At 43.8% G+C, this 18,223-nt stretch overlaps 1 protein-coding gene across 8 annotated transcripts in view; it reads right to left on the bottom strand.

The window, feature by feature from the left end:
- Positions 1-18,223, bottom strand: part of TANC1 (tetratricopeptide repeat, ankyrin repeat and coiled-coil containing 1) — a 226,744-nt gene that overhangs the window by 48,832 nt on the left and 159,689 nt on the right. For 4 of the 8 annotated variants that reach the window (XM_049106149.1, XM_049106146.1, XM_049106147.1 and 1 more), the window contains 6 exons: positions 12,241-12,504; positions 6,869-6,991; positions 5,812-6,093; positions 4,505-4,662; positions 1,545-1,776; positions 229-395 (listed from right to left, as the gene is read on the bottom strand). In XM_049106149.1, the coding sequence (XP_048962106.1) occupies positions 229-395; positions 1,545-1,776; positions 4,505-4,662; positions 5,812-6,093; positions 6,869-6,991; positions 12,241-12,504 (1,226 nt within the window). The remainder of the gene's footprint in view (positions 1-228; positions 396-1,544; positions 1,777-4,504; positions 4,663-5,811; positions 6,094-6,868; positions 6,992-12,240; positions 12,505-18,223) is intronic. The other 4 variants (XM_049106148.1, XM_025471123.3, XM_049106150.1 and 1 more) reach the window with 3 other exon arrangements.

Below are 18,223 nucleotides of genomic sequence, written 5' to 3'. Positions count from 1 at the left end.
GACAGTGCAATGCTAAGAGCAGACTTTCCTGACACCTTGATTCATGTGCCTCGGAAGGTAAAAAGGTGCTTGGTTTCACCCATTTGGGGCTTTGTGGACTAAATATTTCAAAGTCCTAATATAGTTTTCAATTCAGCAGCTAAATGCTTTATAACCATTTATGTTATTAATCACACCGTAAAATTTGGGTACGGGGTCTTGCAAAGAGATTGGAGAATTCTTTCTTACCTGAAAATTTGCTCTTACAGTCACAATCAACTTCAGCCAGGCAGGAAACTTAGAAATAATTTTGGTAATAAATGAGGAAAGCGTATCTCCATAGTCAGGCTTATGAAACTCAGCTTCGTTTAAGCCATCTATCAAAATAATGTATTCTTCTTCAGGAATTTTCTGCTCTAAAGGATAAAATAATTTTTTAATTAAGAAATTATACATTTCTATAAAATGGCACCGCCCAGTGTATTTTAATGTACACTATAAAGCATTAAGGAAAACTAAAAAGGTTTACATGTATTGCAGAAGAAATGATTTTCACAGCATATTTTCTATTAAATTTATAATGAAAACCAAAGCACACATCCAAGAGAAAAACAAATCTTATAAAACAGTTTTCAGAAACATATTGCATTATACACATTAACAGGATTTCACCCAGGTATATAGATACAGTTAGCTCTTCATAAACTCCCGTCACTGGGGTGAGCTACAGCTAAGATAACTAGCACATACAGAGATTAACTCTGGAAAAGACTCTGGATCCTCCCCCATAGAACTCTGTCAATGGATGCCAGGAATAAAAACTGACCCTCAAAGGAGAAGCATCTGGCCCAAGGCACACAGCCAGCCAGTAGAGAGAACTTCTCTTTTATAGATGTCTAAAATAGGAAGCCTCAATTGGTTTTCCACATATTAACACCAATTTTCTGCCCAAGAAAATGAGGAAAAATGATGATTTATCTGTTTCAATCCCCTTTTCTCTAGGGAAGTGCTATATAGGCAGGTAAACTAAGCTCAAAAGGTGAGGAACCAGGAGGAGAAAGGGTAAGAAATACAACCTGTAAAAGCATTAAGATCCCTTACCTGGTCAGTTATTTCAAGGGCAAAAAAAGAGAGAAAGAAATCAAATAGACACTTCTAGAAAAGCCTTTAGGTTCAACTCAACTGAGCAGAGGCCCTGAAAAAACCTATGCTGGCAAGTTCCCCCCTCAACCAGTGTACTCCCCCACTAGGTAGGAATGAATATAAAATATGCAAGCAACAGTTTCTAGGGCATAAGTCACCTAAATAACCTCCGGTTACAAATTAGCTCCTTTAGAAATATTCAACTGTAGAGTTAATTCTTTATTAGAGAGGTTTCCTTTAAAACTACATCACTCAAGAAGCATGGAAGAGCTTCAGGGAGATGGTTCTGGGAAAGAGCACACAGATTCACCCACACCCTCCCGGGTACCGGCCCTCACTCCCACCCAAGTCCCTTGAAGGACCTTCCTGGGGACTCTAGGCTCCTAACAAGAGAGAGGGTGTGGGTGGCTGCTCAGAAGTACCATTTCTTAGGCTGGTGAGTGGTTCCAGCACGCCCCTCCTGAAGGCAGCCACCGGGTCCTGCACACAGGACCTGAGGCTCAGCATGCTCTGTAGCTGGGGTTCCTTTATCAGTAGGTCCCTGTAGGCAGCCAGCTGGTGGGACCGGCAGAGCAGAGCTGCAATGCTGTGCACAAACTCGGGCACCAGGCACGTGTATGTGTTATCGGCTTGGCAGTAGTGGTAGGCCACGACCTATGCAAGAAGCAGAGCCATCAGCATTGCCTTCCCCTCCTTCACAAGCTCCCCCCACAATCCCAAACAGATGCGACGTTCCCATCTGCCACAGCAGTGAAATATGTTGCTTCTATTCACCAACACGGAGTCATTATTTTGCTTAATTGATTCAGTTATTCTCTTATTCACACGGTTTGCCAAGATCTGGGCAGACTTTTAATTGCAGCCACAAATCCATCGTGATTAGCACTGAGATCAACACCAGTTACTCTGTATTGAAAATAAATGAATAAAACTCATTCATAAAACCTAAAGCCTACCCTGGCTTACAGTAATTCCTAATAATCCCAAAGTACTCAATATCCAGAAGTGCCATATTCACTTCATTTCTGCTTTCAAAAACAGCAGCATTTCCTTGGGAAACTTATCTGCTTCCCCCAAACCAGGTTAAGCTGGCAGCTAGGAAAGTCGTGCTGAAAGTCACAACTGCCTTCTTTCCCAGGCAGGAGGGCCGGGCGGCCTGGTTCAAAACCTCAGCCCCCACCCCACACCTGGCACTGTGGAGAAATTCAACAGCTACACAGTTTGTAGGACCAAAATCAGAAATTACCAAATGTCTGCCAATCACGTGAAGGGACACATAGGAGGAGAGGGGTTCCTGCCCAAGCACTTGAGGGATGAGTTGCCACCTCTGTTGCGATGGATTTGAAGTGGCAGCAGGCCACTCATTAGAGAGCCCAAGGAAAAGTGCCAGATGCAGAACTGTCTTGGAAGAAAACTGCTGTAGATACATGAAAACTCATACCCTTCCACATGTGAATAAAGGGAGGAACAGGGCTATGAGGCAAGAAGAGTGAAAAAGGTAAAAATGTATTTGTACTTCCTGTTCTTCAGAAGGGGGTGAGTGCCTGCTGTTTCCCTGAGCGCTACACAACCCATGAGGTCTGGTTCATAGCTGACGGCGGCACCAGGTTAAATGCCTTGCCAGGGTGACAGAGGCAGTCAAGGGACATTCTGGGATTATATCCCAGGTCTGCAGACCCTTAAAAAAAAGTGGCAAAAGTAGATGTGGCCAAGGTCGGAAATGTCACGTGACTTCAGTTCTAGCTTAGATGTATCATCAACACTCCGAGGACAGCCGACTGCTCTCCCACCTTCCCCTAGGACTGACCAGCGGGAACACGGAGGAGCCTCGGGCTTGTACAGACCACCACTGAGACAGTGGGCACCACGGTCTGCCCGGCACGGGGTCTGACAAAAGAAGCCTGCCGACCCCACAGTGAGCCATCAAATCAATCTGGAGCCACGGCAGCTTGTTTCCATTTCATAAACTGAATTTTACAGGCTGTGAGAATAAGTAAAGCCCTAAAACACCTTTGCTTCAGTTTGTGTGATTATGGCATGTGCCAGGTCTTCCGTGTCACGTGCGTCACTTACTGTGGGTCACAAAGTGGTTTGAAAAATCACTGTGGCAGGGTGGCTTTGAAGTCTATACTCCATCCCTCAAATCACTCATTTTGTGTGTGGTGGTTTTTTCTTTTTTTCTAATAGATTTTATTTTATTTAATTTTTTATTATTTATTTATTTATTTTTAAGATTTTTTAAGAAAATTTCTATTTATTCATGAGGGACAGAGAGAGAGAGAGAGAGAGAGAGAGAGAGAGAGGCAGAGACACACAGGCAGAGGGAGAAGTAGGCTCCATGCAGGGAGCCTGATGTGGGACTCGATCCCGGGACTCCAGGATCATGCCCTGAGCTGAAGGCAGGTGCTAAACCGCTGAGCCACCCAGGTATCCCTAGATTTTATTGATTTATTCATGAGAGACACACAGAGAGACGCAGAGCCACAGGCAGAGGGAGAAGCAGGTGCCCTGCGGGGAGCCTGATGTGGGACATGATTCCAGGGTCCTGAGATCACGCCCTGAGCCAAAGGCAGACGCTCAACCACTGAGCCACCCAGGTGTCCCCAAGATCACCCATTTTTAATCAGATGACTGCCCCAAATCAGTGGCCAGGGCTACTAATGCCAGTGAGGAGCGGCTCTCACCTGAGAAGTCTGCCCCAAAGTCAGCCCCAGGGGGTACCGTCACTCGATGCTCCTCACACTAGCCACCTCAGGTTCCTCAGCTTTGCAAACTCACACCGCTGCTGCTCAGGGAGCCCAAGCAGGTAAGCAAGAGCGAGTGATGCCATTGCTCTAATGCAGAGGGTGGTTTATGAATGTGTGACAGATGCTGAGCAGATGGAAGATTTCAGAAGGACCCTGGTGACTACGAATCCACAAAGGGAAAGTCAGCCGAGTCCTCCTTATACCATCACAGAAACCTCTGACAGAAGGACACAGGGAATCAAAGTCCCCAGGCAAGGGAGCACAGGCGTGGGGGCCCAGGTCACATTCAAAGCTCCCCGTTTCCTGCTCTGGGCACCAAGGGAACACCAGCACATGCTTAGAAGGATGGATTTGTGGCACCGGAGATACGACCTGCTGCTTTGAGGAATTCTTTCAATCCATTGTTTAAGATGAATAAAAAGCCCACTGCCAGTGTCTGTAGATATGTATTTTCATTAATACCTTTTACTTGGAGTACTCTATCACTATTTAACAAGAGCTACGTTTTTGCATTAAGCAATTGTGTCTGTTTTAAGATCTCTAAATTCCTTTCTCAGAAGCCAAACAAATCTCCCTCTCTCTCTCTCTCTCTCTCTCTCTCTCTAGAAGGCTCCCCTAGAACAGGAGCAGATTACCTTAGAAGCAAGGTATTTCACTGCATCCTCTCTTGGCCTCTGGTTCTCAGGACTATCAGACCCAGATCCAGGGGGTGTTTTGGCCGTGTTGGTAACACCTGCAGAAGAACTCGGTGAAAGTAATGGGGTGAAAGGAAGATCCTGGGAGGAATCTGAAGCTGCAGAGAAAGAGGCCAATTTCATTATTACAATATCAGAACAGTGGTACAGACACTGAACATATTTCTTGATTAGACCCAGGGAGTATTTTAATAGGTAATGAGTGAACATGGTCCCAAATGTCAAAGTCTAAGGGGAACACAAGTGTCCCTCCCAGGCCTGTCTCCCATCCACCCAGATACTCTCCTGGCAGAACTGCTGTTTCTAGTTCCTTTTGTAAAATTTTTTTTGCTTAAAAAAATATCTTTCATAGCTCACTTGTTCCTGTTCACCATGTAAGAGACACTTTCTTTTAATGAGTTTATTAATAAACAAAATAAGACATGACTAGTCAAATATTTAGTTACTACATCCCATTTTAAGTTAGTTTTTATACTTTGATAAATCCAGCATAGAAGACAAAGGCTGTGGAGAACAGGGTACAAAAGAATTGTGTACAGACTCCTCCTGGCTGCTTCCACCAGGAGCCTAACCCCCTTGGTTTTAGGACCCAAACTGCACTGGGCACCGGATCCAGCCTCAAAGCCCATACACAGAGGGAGACAGGCCTTACAGCTGGGAGAGAACCAGGGAAGAAGGCTGGCCTTGCCCCAGAAGATGGCTCCCTGGGTGCCAGGAAAAATGGGAGGGTTTAAACAGTTCACCCACATGTGCTGGCAGATCTGAAACAGCAGCTGGAAAACCTTGAGGAAAACCGAGAATGGGTTGTCTGTCCATACTTCCACTTGGCAAGTCCAGCTCTTTCCTCAGGGCTACGTGCTGCTGGGTACCCCTCTCCCCAAGGGGCAACCTCAGGGCTGTTTATAGCAATGACCTGCCATCAGCTTTCCCAGGAGGAGTCAGACTCCAGGAGCACGCAGAGGAGTGGGGGTACTGCTGTCCCTAGGAACCCGCTCCTGGTGCCTCCCCACTCCCAAGGCCTGTCCCCAAGAATTCACCTCCCTGGTGAATAGGTCATGGCCACGCACTGGGATTGATTCTACAGATAGGAAGTGTAAACCTGGCTTTCCTCATAATGATTTCCCGTAAGCAGAGCCTAAAGCCACATGGTCAATACATGAGGAAATAAACACATTTTTTAAAACAAAAACAAAATTATGTCCTTACATTATATCATAAAGCAGACAAGTAGTTAAACATGCACATACTTTTAGGTGGTGAACTGGGGCTGCTGGAAGCAATCTGCCTCATGCGGCTTCCGTGGCAGCTAAGTGCCACCAATTTAGAAATGATTGCTGTCTTCCCAAAGCCCACGTTCCCAACAACCACGGCTCCTCTGTTTTCGGTCAGTTCTCTGTTCCTCAAGTTTTCTTCTATCTGGTGAAAGAGCCAATCCCTTCCCACAAACACAGAGTCTGTTGTTATGCTTGGTACTTCAAACAGCAGGGGTTTCAACAAAATGTCCTGTGGCTTGTAGGGAGCAAATCGTGCTTAGAGGGGGGAAAAAAATTATTTTAGAAGAATGTCATAATTTCACACACTGAAAAACTCAATTTAATATTGCTCGTATATTATACTTAGTATCTGCCTTTAGTTTTATGCCTCAAGAGGATCTGTAAGTATTTCCAATCTAGCTCTATTACTACTTCTGTAATACCTCACTTATAATCCCCTGTTGGTTTTACAAAGGGTCCTATTAAAAGGACTTGCTAGTTCTTTCACATCAGGACTCAGGGCAGACATGCAGAGGATTAGAGAAAAGAGATGCAAGTGGCCAAACCAGGGCTCACTGGTTTGTCTAAGAGTTTCTAAGATAGGCTTCTTCCCATTACTGTAGGGAAAGGTGTGTTCCTCAAGGGAGGACCCCAGCTCTCATGTCAGTGTGATGATGTGTGGCCCTGTCAGGTGTGAGGTCTGAAGACCACCCAAATGTGCTTTACAAGGAGGTAGCCAACAGCCCAAAGAAGTGAAAACAAGGCTGATTCTTTGTTGGTATAAAATTAAATTACCCTTCACTTCAAAGCACTGCAGAATTATTTTTCAACTCCAGAAATGAGTTGATCACATGTTTTAAGGAAGAAGCCATTAGTAGATCAACCTTTAGTGTGCTCACATATGCGCACACACACGTGCATGCACACATACATACACACATATGTGTCATGCTTTTAAATGAGCTGGCTTAAGCGCTGGTTATCCAGATCCTCAATGTTGAGTGAATGCATTCATTATATCCTTTATCACAGCAGATGCAAAGATAAGTACCTTTAACTTCCTGTGCCCTACCTCCGGCTGTATTGTGCCACGGCAATCTAATTGATGTTCGAAGAGGGGCATTTCTCTGCCCGTCTAAATAACTCAGATCTTCCAATTTGGTTGAGCTTGTCGCTGTAATATTAAACTCAAGTTTAGTCTTTTCAAAGTTGATTTTAATATCATACCCAAACTACTATAAATTAGAAATCACTAAAGCAATTTCGTTCAGGCTTTCAACAAAATTTACTTCAAGGGAATTTTGGTTTTGCTTGCCCACCCTAGCTTATTTTTCCGGCAGGGAGGTTAACTGAAAAATTGTAAAAACCAAATGTTCCTCATTCTTAAAGTTGTGGTGGTGTGGCTGCCGGAATTCTCCATTATTCTTGGAAGAGATGGACTTCACCAAAAATTTTTATGAAGAAATGTGACCAGCAAGTGTCACTCTGTAAAGCTGCAAAACTTACAGCAAACACACAACATGGTACTAGAGTCTTCACTGCAGCTCTGGAGAGCCTTCTGTGGTTGCTGGAATTCCAACCTTGTTAATTAAGTGAACAGATTCTGCAGGACAATCACCACTGCTTAAACACTAAAAGTCAGCTCCTGACTGTAAAAGTAGCTATGCAGATTTCATCAGAAATAAATGTATTCCTAAACTTTAAATTTTTATGTATATATTATTTACTATATTATATGTATTTTTTTAATTCTGAAAGGAAGTAACATTTACTTATGTTCAAATCAGTAAGACTCAAAGCACATAGGTACCAGTTAAGATGCAATAAGTCTATTCAAGTATATATACCAGTTGGATTATAAAAACCAATACAAAATAATGTTGCTAATTCTTAGCAAATCTTAACAATAAATACACAGTACATTTTTGCCCTAGAAGAAAAAAAAGAACTTCCTCTTATTTACATATACATCCTAGGTCACAATGAGAGAATTTTAAATAAAATTAACCTGATTTGTTTGTGGGTTAAGTGACCCAACATGCAGTACTGTTGATCCTAGACATACAATTCTCTTCCAGGATAATAAAATATAGGCATCATTTGAGGGTAAATGAGTGAGAGGGAAGAGCTGAATTCCAAGGGCTAAGGCTTCTAAGGACTGGTGAAATCATTAGTGGGACCAAGTTTCAAGGGAAAGAAGTCAAGTTGGGCCATCCGTCTGCTGAAAACCTTCTGGCTGCATAGCAGCCAGCCACTGACCAGTATCATCTGCTCAATCTGGGTCTTCCTTATTTCCCCTCCTGAGGCTTTCATTCTTTTCTTCCTCACTGTTGGCAACCCCCCATCCCTACCCCATTAATCCTTCATTCAATAAGCACCTGGGCAGCTCCAGGGCTGGCTCTGTGGTGGCATGTCCCTTCTTGCTGGTTCCCCAAAGGGCAATCCACCCCATGCCCTTCCCACTTCCCCAGTCCCAGGAGAGACATCTGACACCTTGACTTCACAACAGCATACACTTATGCTCCTGTATCTTTTTGGTGACTATCCACACCCTATTTACACATCGTGTGCATACTTATGTCAATACTCTACACAAATCTTTCCCATTAGAAAGACTCAGGTAACTCCCTATGTAGGAATTCCAAGTGAGCCTAATTTATGGGAATCCAATGGCAACCTCTAGCTTCTCTCTGGATCATTCACTAAGGTATGTGATACTTTCTGGAGGGCCACTGGGACCAAACTCATTACCCTGGGTCCCTACAATACCACCTCCTAGAACATACATTTCTAGGTTCCTGCCTTGGATCTGGGACTCTCCCTGGCCTCTGCAAATGCCCCTCTCCTCAACACACCTTACCATGAACACACCCACATGTTGGAGACTGAGGGACAAGTAGCAGCCACAGCTGTAACCTGTAAACCAAGTTCAGTTCAGAGCTGGAACAGCCACAAATATCTGACCTGTTGCTTCAGCCCTAGGGAATTCAAAGACATCTGGAGCTTCCAAAGGGCTTCCTATTTCCCTTCTTCACCTGACCTTGTAGAACATGACATTCAGTTTATAATTCTGTGACAACTGCAAGGATTAAGAGCACAAGACTATACAAAGGGCATTCCAAAGAGAGGATTGCAAAAAAGCAGCCCAGCTTGACACAGATGCAGGAGATGGTGAGGCTTCAAACACCTCTGTTTTCAGATTTCCAGTCACCACAGCTCTGGCTCTGAAGCACGTAACAAAGCGGCTTCACCCACTCTGCAGCTCTGATTCTTTCAAACAAGATTCAGATGCGGTGAAATGGACCCTGGCTCAGTGGGGCTGAAAGCCAGGAGCTGCCCACTCCCTCTGCTTTCTAAGCTGTTGTCAAGGCCACCGAGAGAGGCTCAGGTTGGGATGGCGAAGCTTCAGCTGCCTGCTTGGCACCCTGGGACTCCTCACCTGGCAGAGCAAGCTCCTTGGGACCACATGCTGCTTTCTTGCACACGCGCACAGTAGAGTCTCAGACGTTACCAGCATGACAATTACACTCACTCTGGCATTCAACAATAAATGTTTCCAAAATCCTCAGCACGACTCAGGGTCAAGAAAAATCAGAGGTAAAGCAATAATTTTATTTGCTGCGATAAACCTACTGCTGGTATCCCTGTAGGTAGATTCTATACTTCTTGCACACACACACACGGTGTCTAACATCTGAGTGAGAAGGGTATTTTAAGATGCTATAGGAAAAGAGTTTTTTGAGAAGTGGGGTCGGGTGGAGGGAGAAGAACAAGAAAACTCTAAACTGAGAAAAAGGAAACACCTGTTGAAACACCACGGACCAACATATCAAAGGTAAATGCCATAAAGTCTAGGCAATAACCAGTTAGAATTTCAAGAAAACTGGCTGGCCATTCCATTTGCTGGTTTCTTGGAAAACTGAATACAGTGTCTGTGATCTACTTAGAAAGCATTTCAAAAGGAAAAAGAAGTTAGTCAAAAAGAGTAGAACCGAGTCACCCAACTTCTAGATTATCTAAGATATCATTTTAAAGGCTTCTCATTCTGTTTTCTAACAAAGGAATGAGGTGTCCTGCCACACATTTGATGTGGTATAAAGAACCTGACTGCAGCATGTGAAACCAATTCCACTCCAACAAATACCTTTACAAAGAAAATCTCTGTATGCTAAAACAATCTCCAAACCTAGTCTACTTATTTTTATAGTCTTTGACATAATAATTTTACTAAATTTACTGTACTAGACACAACAGTAAAGAAACAGCCACAGTTCTTTGTAACAGGCTCACTGACAGTAAAGGCTGGCAACTTCAGGCACTTGTTTCCACACTCTCAACCACCACCACCCAGGGGAGAGGGGGGCCAGATCCCCTGGGGCAGCTGTGAACAGAGGCCTGGCATCATCTTTCCTTCACCTGCCAGGCCTCAACTCTGCCCTCCTAGGCCAAATTTAATTGTCTGATGTTTGCCAAATGGCAATTTGTGTTTATGTGGATCTTCACATGCAAATACTTCCAAGGGACTGCAATAAATGATCCCTGACATATTTTAATCCTTCTAACATTGAGGGTTGGGTACTACCCTGTTTGTGGCAGCTGGCCTTCTAATCAGGTAGATGAGGTGCTACACACAGTCTATACAACCTGAATCTTTTATTCTTTTCAATGATAATTGGAAAAATCTTGCCATGACTTCTTAACTGAGTTCAGCTTCAGGGATACAGAAGGTAGGTAATGAAGACTCTCCTGGACTCCAAGCTTGTTAACAGATACCATGAGGTAAGGAACTTGCTTATTTCCAAAATAAGCTTTTAGTTTATAAAATTTGCAACACAGAAGAAACCAGCAAGCCCGTTAGGCCAGGCAGCCACTGCTCAAAGCCAGAGGTAAAAACCCTCCCACCATTCCACAGGGTCTAGCTCAAGTGTGTACATAGACCCTAATGAATGAGCACAGCTGAAATCAGAAAGCCTTGCTCCATAATCACTGCAGTCTCCTGGAAAAGCTCAGCTCATATCCACTGTCACTCCACGTGGCAGGAGACCACACGAAAGAGACATCAGGCAGAAAACATAACCCCAAATTGGGGGGGGGGGGGGGGAGCTTTCAACACTATTCATGTATTAATGTGTGTCCTAATTTTTAAATAGCTTGATTAAATTGAATACAAGTTTGCTATTTTGTTGTAGTCAATAAAACTATCAAGTTCTGGGATCATACAAACGAGCCATTCATCATACCTAGGTAGACGCGACCTAAAACGCCTCTGGTGCAACACTCTATGCGGTCGTCGGTAATGGGAGAGCAGTGGGAAGGCCTAAAAGCTTCTGGAAGAACCATCACTCAGTATGCCTAACGTTCCTCAGAACTGCTCTCTAGTAGACACGCCAAATCCCTCTTCTGGAACAAGGCCATTTACTTCCTTTGAAAGTGAATTAGAGCTACCTCTCAGAATTTCTCCATTAGGGCCACTTATGTATCAGCTGCTTCAGAGTTCCATTGAAAAAAAAAAAAAAAAAAAACGCCCAGAACCACCAGGCTGGCCTGCCACATCCCCAAGGAGCAGTTTAGAAAAATCCTTTGATGTAGGGAGCGAGGAGAACCTAGGTCTTTGTGTTAGGAGAGGAGAAACTTTAAGTGCTATGTTGGTAACAAAGAAAGACTGAAACACTGAAACAAGTCATCTTCTAAATTCAACCCAAGAGCAGAGTTTAAAAACTCGGAACCGTAAAAGCAGACAGGACAGCTCAGAACCAGAGTTCCTTCCTTCCTCCATCCCACTGCTCTCCTTGCTTGACCATCACCCACTGTCAACTAGCAACAGTCACTCCTTGTGTGTCCTGGCCTTGCTCCAACTGTCCCATCCTGCTGAGGAGCATCCGCCTTACCTGCTTGCACTCCCTGGATTGAGAGGCCTCACCTCCACTGCATGTGTTTTAAGCTGTGAGCTCCCTTATAACTGAAGGATACAGAATGTGGACCTCCCATCTGTATGATGGGCCTCAACTATAAAAAAATAAGTTTGTAAGTTGGATCAGAAATTCCTTGAGTGATAGTAACAAACTCATTCTAAAGAAGAATTCCTATTTACCAAGATGTAATAAAATGTGATAAATTTACTCAGGCTTAAAATATCAAAAACGAAGACAAGTTTTTGGCACTTTTTTCCTTCATACACAAAAGAGCCGTATAGTCTAAATATTAGTTTTACAGAATTCCAGAGTGGAAGGATCACTTAATAGACCATTAAGGACAGCCTTATCATGTTTACAGATGAGTAAACTGAGGCCTAAACAACGTAAGTGCTCGACCCACAATTGCAAAGCTGGCTTGTGTCTGGATCAGATTCCCAAGTGGAGAGAGTGAACATGGGGCACTTTGGACCCACTGACATAATCCTTCTGGAGAGAGGCATGGCCTTACCTGCAACTGAGTTGGGCCGTGGCATTACTAGCGAGTTGGAGCTCTGAGAATAAGGGACCGGACCATCTCCAACTGAGGCTTCAGTTTTGGGCAGCACGCTCTCCGCTGACCCAGGGGGCTCCTCTTCTGCCACTGGGGAGCAATTATCTGCCCTGCGATCATGAAGCACTCCTTTCTGTACCCCTAACCTTAGGCTTCCGTCCTTATTCCATTCCAAACTGGAGCCACTCCGGTCATCATTTTCGGATGAACTTGTAATTGTGGCTGAAATGAGAGACCAAAATACTTTGAAGGAGGCCAGGCATAGCTGGGACTGTTGAGAGTTAACACAAGCACACTGCCCTCCCCGTGATCAATGGAAACTTTTCCAGTCCATGCAGATTTTTATCAAAGTATGTTTCATACAATATTTTGGTAAATTAGAAGAATGTTTACTTATCAAGGAAAATAAACTAAGTCATTCTACAAGGGAGGGGAAAAAAAAGCTGGTAAGATAATGAAAAAGCTATCTAAAAGTATCTGATTAATAGTAAATCTATGTAATTTAGAGATGATGTAGCATCTCTCTTTAACAAAGATAAATTGCTCACAAAAGAATTCATGTCTCGTTAAATTCCTTTGAACCTATATATATTTTTTCCCAAATTAATAGTTGTAATACGGGGGGAGGGGACAAGGCGATACAACGGTTAATGCAGAAAAGATGCAGGAGAAAATTTATGAAAACAAAAATATAACTATAAAGTCAAGCAGAGAATTTGATCCTTAGAATTAAACTTAGTAAGGTCTGTTCAAAAAGAACCAGAGAGAGTGACTTGACTTTATTCCTTTGGCAGCACAGAATAGAAAACCTCCCAGCACACAGAAAACACAAGCATGGGAAGGGATGCTGGACTACAGAGTTATAATTTAGCTTCTAAGAAAGAAAACCAGCATGGATAACCACCTCGGCAAAAGAGGAGGAATATGACACAAGAAAACAGCAATATTCACCCTACATGGCTTCTACAGCCACTTCCAATGTAAACACCGGAGCCCCTGCAAGCACAGGTTGCCGTGGACCCAACACTGGCTTGTGTCCAAGAGCCACGTCTTCTGACCCTTTGTGGTCCCTGTTTGCATCCCCACAGCCCAGGCCTTTACCGGAGAGAGCCAATGGGGTGTGGCAGATCGGAGTGTATGGAGACCAGCACCTGGATTAACCTACCCGCTATCAGCAGGCTGGTGAATTAGCTCCAACAGCCTGTTATCTAGAATCAAGGGTCTGAGTTTTGTTTTGCTTATTTTTAAGATGCTCTTTAAAGGTTTAGAAGTAAAGACAAAACAATTTCCTTGCTATTGACCGCAGGATACTCTGTCACGATTCTAAAATGGTCTTTACTCCTGTTGCTCCAGTCTGGACTCATTATCCACGGTTTGTCTCCCTATTTAAAAATCCTTCCCGGGCAGCCCGGTGGCTCAGCGGTTTAGCACCTGCCTTCGCCCAGGTCCTGGTCCTGGAGACCCAAGATCGAGTCCCCCATAGGGCTCCCTGCATGGAGCCTGCTTCTCCCTCTGCCTGTGTCTCCGCCTCTCTCTCTGTGACTCTCATGAACAAATAAATAAAATCTTAGAAAAAAAAAAAAATCCGTCCTGCATGCTGAAGCCTCAGACTATCTCGATCTGGTGTCTTCTTTCTGAGCAGCACAGCACCTGGCACATACTAAGTGCTCAACAAATATTTGCTTATTCAATGAAAAAGAAAATGAACAAACTTCTCTTCCAACTGTGGTCAGAGACACTACACTTAATCTCATTGTTATTGATTCAGGACTTGATATCCTGTCTCTATCCACAATCTAATCTGGGACAGGCCCATCACTGGGTGTCCGCCCTTACTCCCAGCATTTATTTCCAAGTATTCTATCAACAGTATTAAAACTGATTTCTCCATCTATTTGGAATCCATCACAGTCTTGTGTTTTATCAAAGGGACCATTCATATGAACATAAGTATATCAAGTATGACTCTTTCCACCCTGAAAATGCTGGTGGTCGTGGTGGTAATGGCAGCCACTAACATTTACTTAAGGTTACTATATGTCAGGGACTATGCTAATGCTTTATAGGAATATTATAATTTATTAATGAGATCACTACTTAATAATTATGGATGGAAACCTTATTAATAAGTTGTGATTGTGATTGTTACAGGCCTTCATTTGTAAGTCTAGTGTTCCAGACTCAGAATGCTTTTCCCACAGACATCATTAGGCTCCCTCAACATCTAAGTTACAGGAAAAGTGCCAGCGTGGGAGTGATTTGTTTGGTTTTATTTTGTGGCTGTTTTACTTTGAGGCACATGCTCTTAAGGTGCCCCAAATGTACTCATTTGGGTACTCAGACAATCAAATGGATGTTTCTCCTCATTTGCTTTCCCTAAGTGCCATGCACTTCAGAGTCACACCCCAAGGATCTCCTAGGCCAGACCTCAAGCAGTGGACAGAGGAACTGGGACTTCCCTACCTCCTGTTTCAGGCACAGCACCAGAAGCAGCATTATGGAACAGGGGTGGCCTGGTCAGAGGTCCTAGATGGCGGGCACAGGCCGAAGGTCCTGTTCTTACCGTACAGCCATGAATGCTGGGCTCCTGATAAGGAAAGTTGGGGGGGGGGGGCACTCAGCTGCAGGAATGGTAGGGAACAGAAGTCTAAGACAGGGCTGCCGTTTCAAAAGGAGGGTAAGTTAATATTGTGTATCTAAAAAAGAGACTCCCGACTGCCCTCATGATGTTCAGCTAAGACACATTCCACTGTCCAGGTAGGTGACAGGCTCTCAAGCCCAGCGCCCTCCCACTAAGATCGCCCCACTCCACAGGCCACTGCGAGCCAGTGCCAGATGCAGCCTCCACGGCTCGAAGCCCCTCAGTGTGCCTCTATCTTAGTTCAGGCACAGTGAAGCCCTGATGCAGATTCAACGGGGCAGATGGAAGGCCCAACATGCGCAGTTTCCTTGTATGACCCAAGAGACACACAGAACAGGGCAGCTCCACGGTGGCCAAGAAAAAGAAGCTGGTTCCTAAAACTAATGACAGGCTACTCAAAAATACTTATTTTTCTTCCAGGTGAACAAATTCAAACTCCTAATTAAGTTAGCCACTCGTCTTCACGTTAACACACACACACACACACACACACACACACACACACACACAAACTACAGCAATATCTTCACTGTGAAGACTTACAAAAAAACGACCCTCAGAAAACTAAGTGATGTTTGACATTTTCTGGAGACTTGGATAATCTTTCAAGTTCCCTCACAACTCAAAATTCTAACACTTTATTCCATCAACGAGTACAGATACCAGCTCTGCCAATTAAGACTTGCCATCATCATTTAGACAGGGTCTCAGCCACTCTTCCAACACACAGTATTCTGTTAAATGAGTGATTTATCAGGCCTCGAGTTTTATTGAGCTAGGAGGCTAGGCTCCACGCTTCTCACTATTTAGAATTACTTTAGGTTTGGTCCTGCTCATTGATTCACACGTGCTACTTCAGACTCTCCGTATCGTTTGAAAACTCCCTTTAACCAGAGACAGCACATTCTCTTCCTCTGGAGTAAATGGCACGTTTAACTAGACCTACTAGTGCACACGGCTTCACTACTTCCAGAGCACGTTCAAGACATATTTGGACATACGCATGATCACCACAACCCTGGACAAGAGGTGGACAGGCTGAGAACCATCAACCCCACTTTATAAATACAGAACAGACTTGGGAGAAACTAATCTCTTTCCCTATATCTTTCTTCTCCCCTACCCCGCTCCCCCCAACACACACAGTTACTGGTACGTCTAACACCAGCCCTTTTGACGGCCCACACACCATGTATTAAAACTTCCTTTGCCTTACATAGCTCTCAACCAGAAGTGTCTATGACTAAAAATATTCTGCAGTTCCTTAAAAACAGTAGCCCCCCAGGCAGGGGCTAGTGGAGGGAAGCCAGTCCTGGGCAGACAGTAGCCAGGATGAAGTTCCCGGCTGACTAGGAGGTGGGAGAGACAGACTACTCAGTCATTAGATGCTTTACTATATAAAGTACTGCAATAAAACTACATGCCTTCCTCCTTCCCGGCTTTCCTGCACCCCCTTCTTTGCCCATTGAAGGTTCTTTCATATATTGAAAGCATAGTTAAAATGTTTTAAAAACAGTGTTAAGTTCAGGACCCAGTAAGCAGTTTGGTGGGATTTAAATCAAGTAATAGGTTTAAAGGAACATTAAGAAGAAAATTAAAACAACTACACTGTCAGTCCATAATTGTTAAGGAACTAAGGGCCACTGACATCAATACTGTACAGAGGCGCCTGGGTGGCTCAGCTGGTTAAGTATCTGCCTCCATCCTAGGTCATGATCCCAGGTCCTGGGATGGAGCCCCATGTCAGGCCCCCTGCTCATCGGGAAGCTGCTTCTCCCTCTCCCTACTGCTCGTGCTCTTTCTTACTTACTCAGTCTCTCTCAAATAAATCTAAACAAAAAAAAACAAACAAACCAAAAGGATACCATACAGATAGAGCAGAATTCATCGGCCTTTGAGATGAAGAGGTAAAAAGTGCAAAGAGCTTGGGTTTGAACCTTGGTTTCTCCTCAAGAACCCACAAGGGGTTAAGTCTCTCTAGGCCAAGTACTAGGAATGGGTACATTTTTGTCTTTAACTTACAAACATTATCATCTTGTGTGTTTGAGTTTCTCTTTATACTGGCTACTAAGATTCATCAAACTTTAAACCCACTGATAAGCAAAATGAATAAAGTCTTACCAACCTGACTCCCAACTTCATCTTTTCTCTAGTATTTTTATTTTTTTTTATTGAAGTATAAACGAATGTTACATTAGCTTCAGGTGTACAATATAGCGATTCAACAATTCTATACATTGTGCTGTGCTCACTGCAAGGGTAGCCACCCTCTGTCTCCATACAACGCTACCACAAGACCACTGACTACATTCCCAATGCTGTGCCTTTCATCTCCAGGACTGACTCATTCCTGAACTGGACACCTATACCTCCCCACACCCCATCCCCCTACCTCCCTCCCCCCTTTCACTTCCTCCTACTTCCTTTTTTTTTAATTTTTTTTTAAGATTTTATTTATTTATTCATGAGAATACACAGAGAGGAGAGAGAGAAGCAGAGACACAGGCAGAGGGAGAAGCAGGCTCCATGCAGGGAGCCTGACGTGGGACTTGATCCCAGGTCTCCAGGATCACACCCTGGGCTGCAGGCAGCACTAAACCTCTGAGCCACTGGGGCTGCCCTTCCTCCTACTTCCTTTTCCCAAAATCTTATCTCCGTGGGGGGGCAAGGGGGGAGGGTACTTATTTTACCAAATGTCTATTTGTAAGCATTCCAAATCCACTGGGGAGGGATTAAGTATAAAGTAGCCTTAGGAAATAACAGCAGTGGCTGCCATAAATATAATAGTGTTTACTATGTATGGGCTCTGTTCTAAGCCCTTATTGTATCTCAACTCACTGAATACTCCTACCAGCCCCACAGGCAGGAAAGTTCCATAAGGCCTGAAGCCTTGTCGCAGTGGTCTACACTGTTCTGATCACATCACGCTATCAGAAAAATCTGAGCATACATCCCAAATACTTGTATTTACAAGTTATGTAGATACAGTACCCTAATTTATAATACACAGAAAAAAAATTGGAAAAGACTTTAAAAAAAAAAAAACAGAAATGGACATTTTCTTCAAGCGCTCCATAGATGGTCTGTATTCTCCATTTTCAAAGCCAGGGGTCTCTGAAGAGAGAGTCCTTTGTCCTTCCCCAGACTGTGGAGAAAATCAGATACAAGTGCACGTATGTGAAGTGCCTCGTATCTCATGAGTACCCAAGAATGTTTTCTACCCCATATAACTGAAAATAGAGTAGCACTGAAAAAACAAACATTTTTAAACTTATGTATTCAGTTTAATGATTGACCTAG

The sequence above is a fragment of the Canis lupus genome, chromosome 36, assembly GCF_003254725.2.
Source record: "Canis lupus dingo isolate Sandy chromosome 36, ASM325472v2, whole genome shotgun sequence".
Classification (NCBI taxonomy): domain Eukaryota; kingdom Metazoa; phylum Chordata; class Mammalia; order Carnivora; family Canidae; genus Canis; species Canis lupus.
The sequence above is the reverse complement of the archived record's forward strand: the minus strand, read 5'-3'. Positions and strand labels throughout refer to the sequence as shown.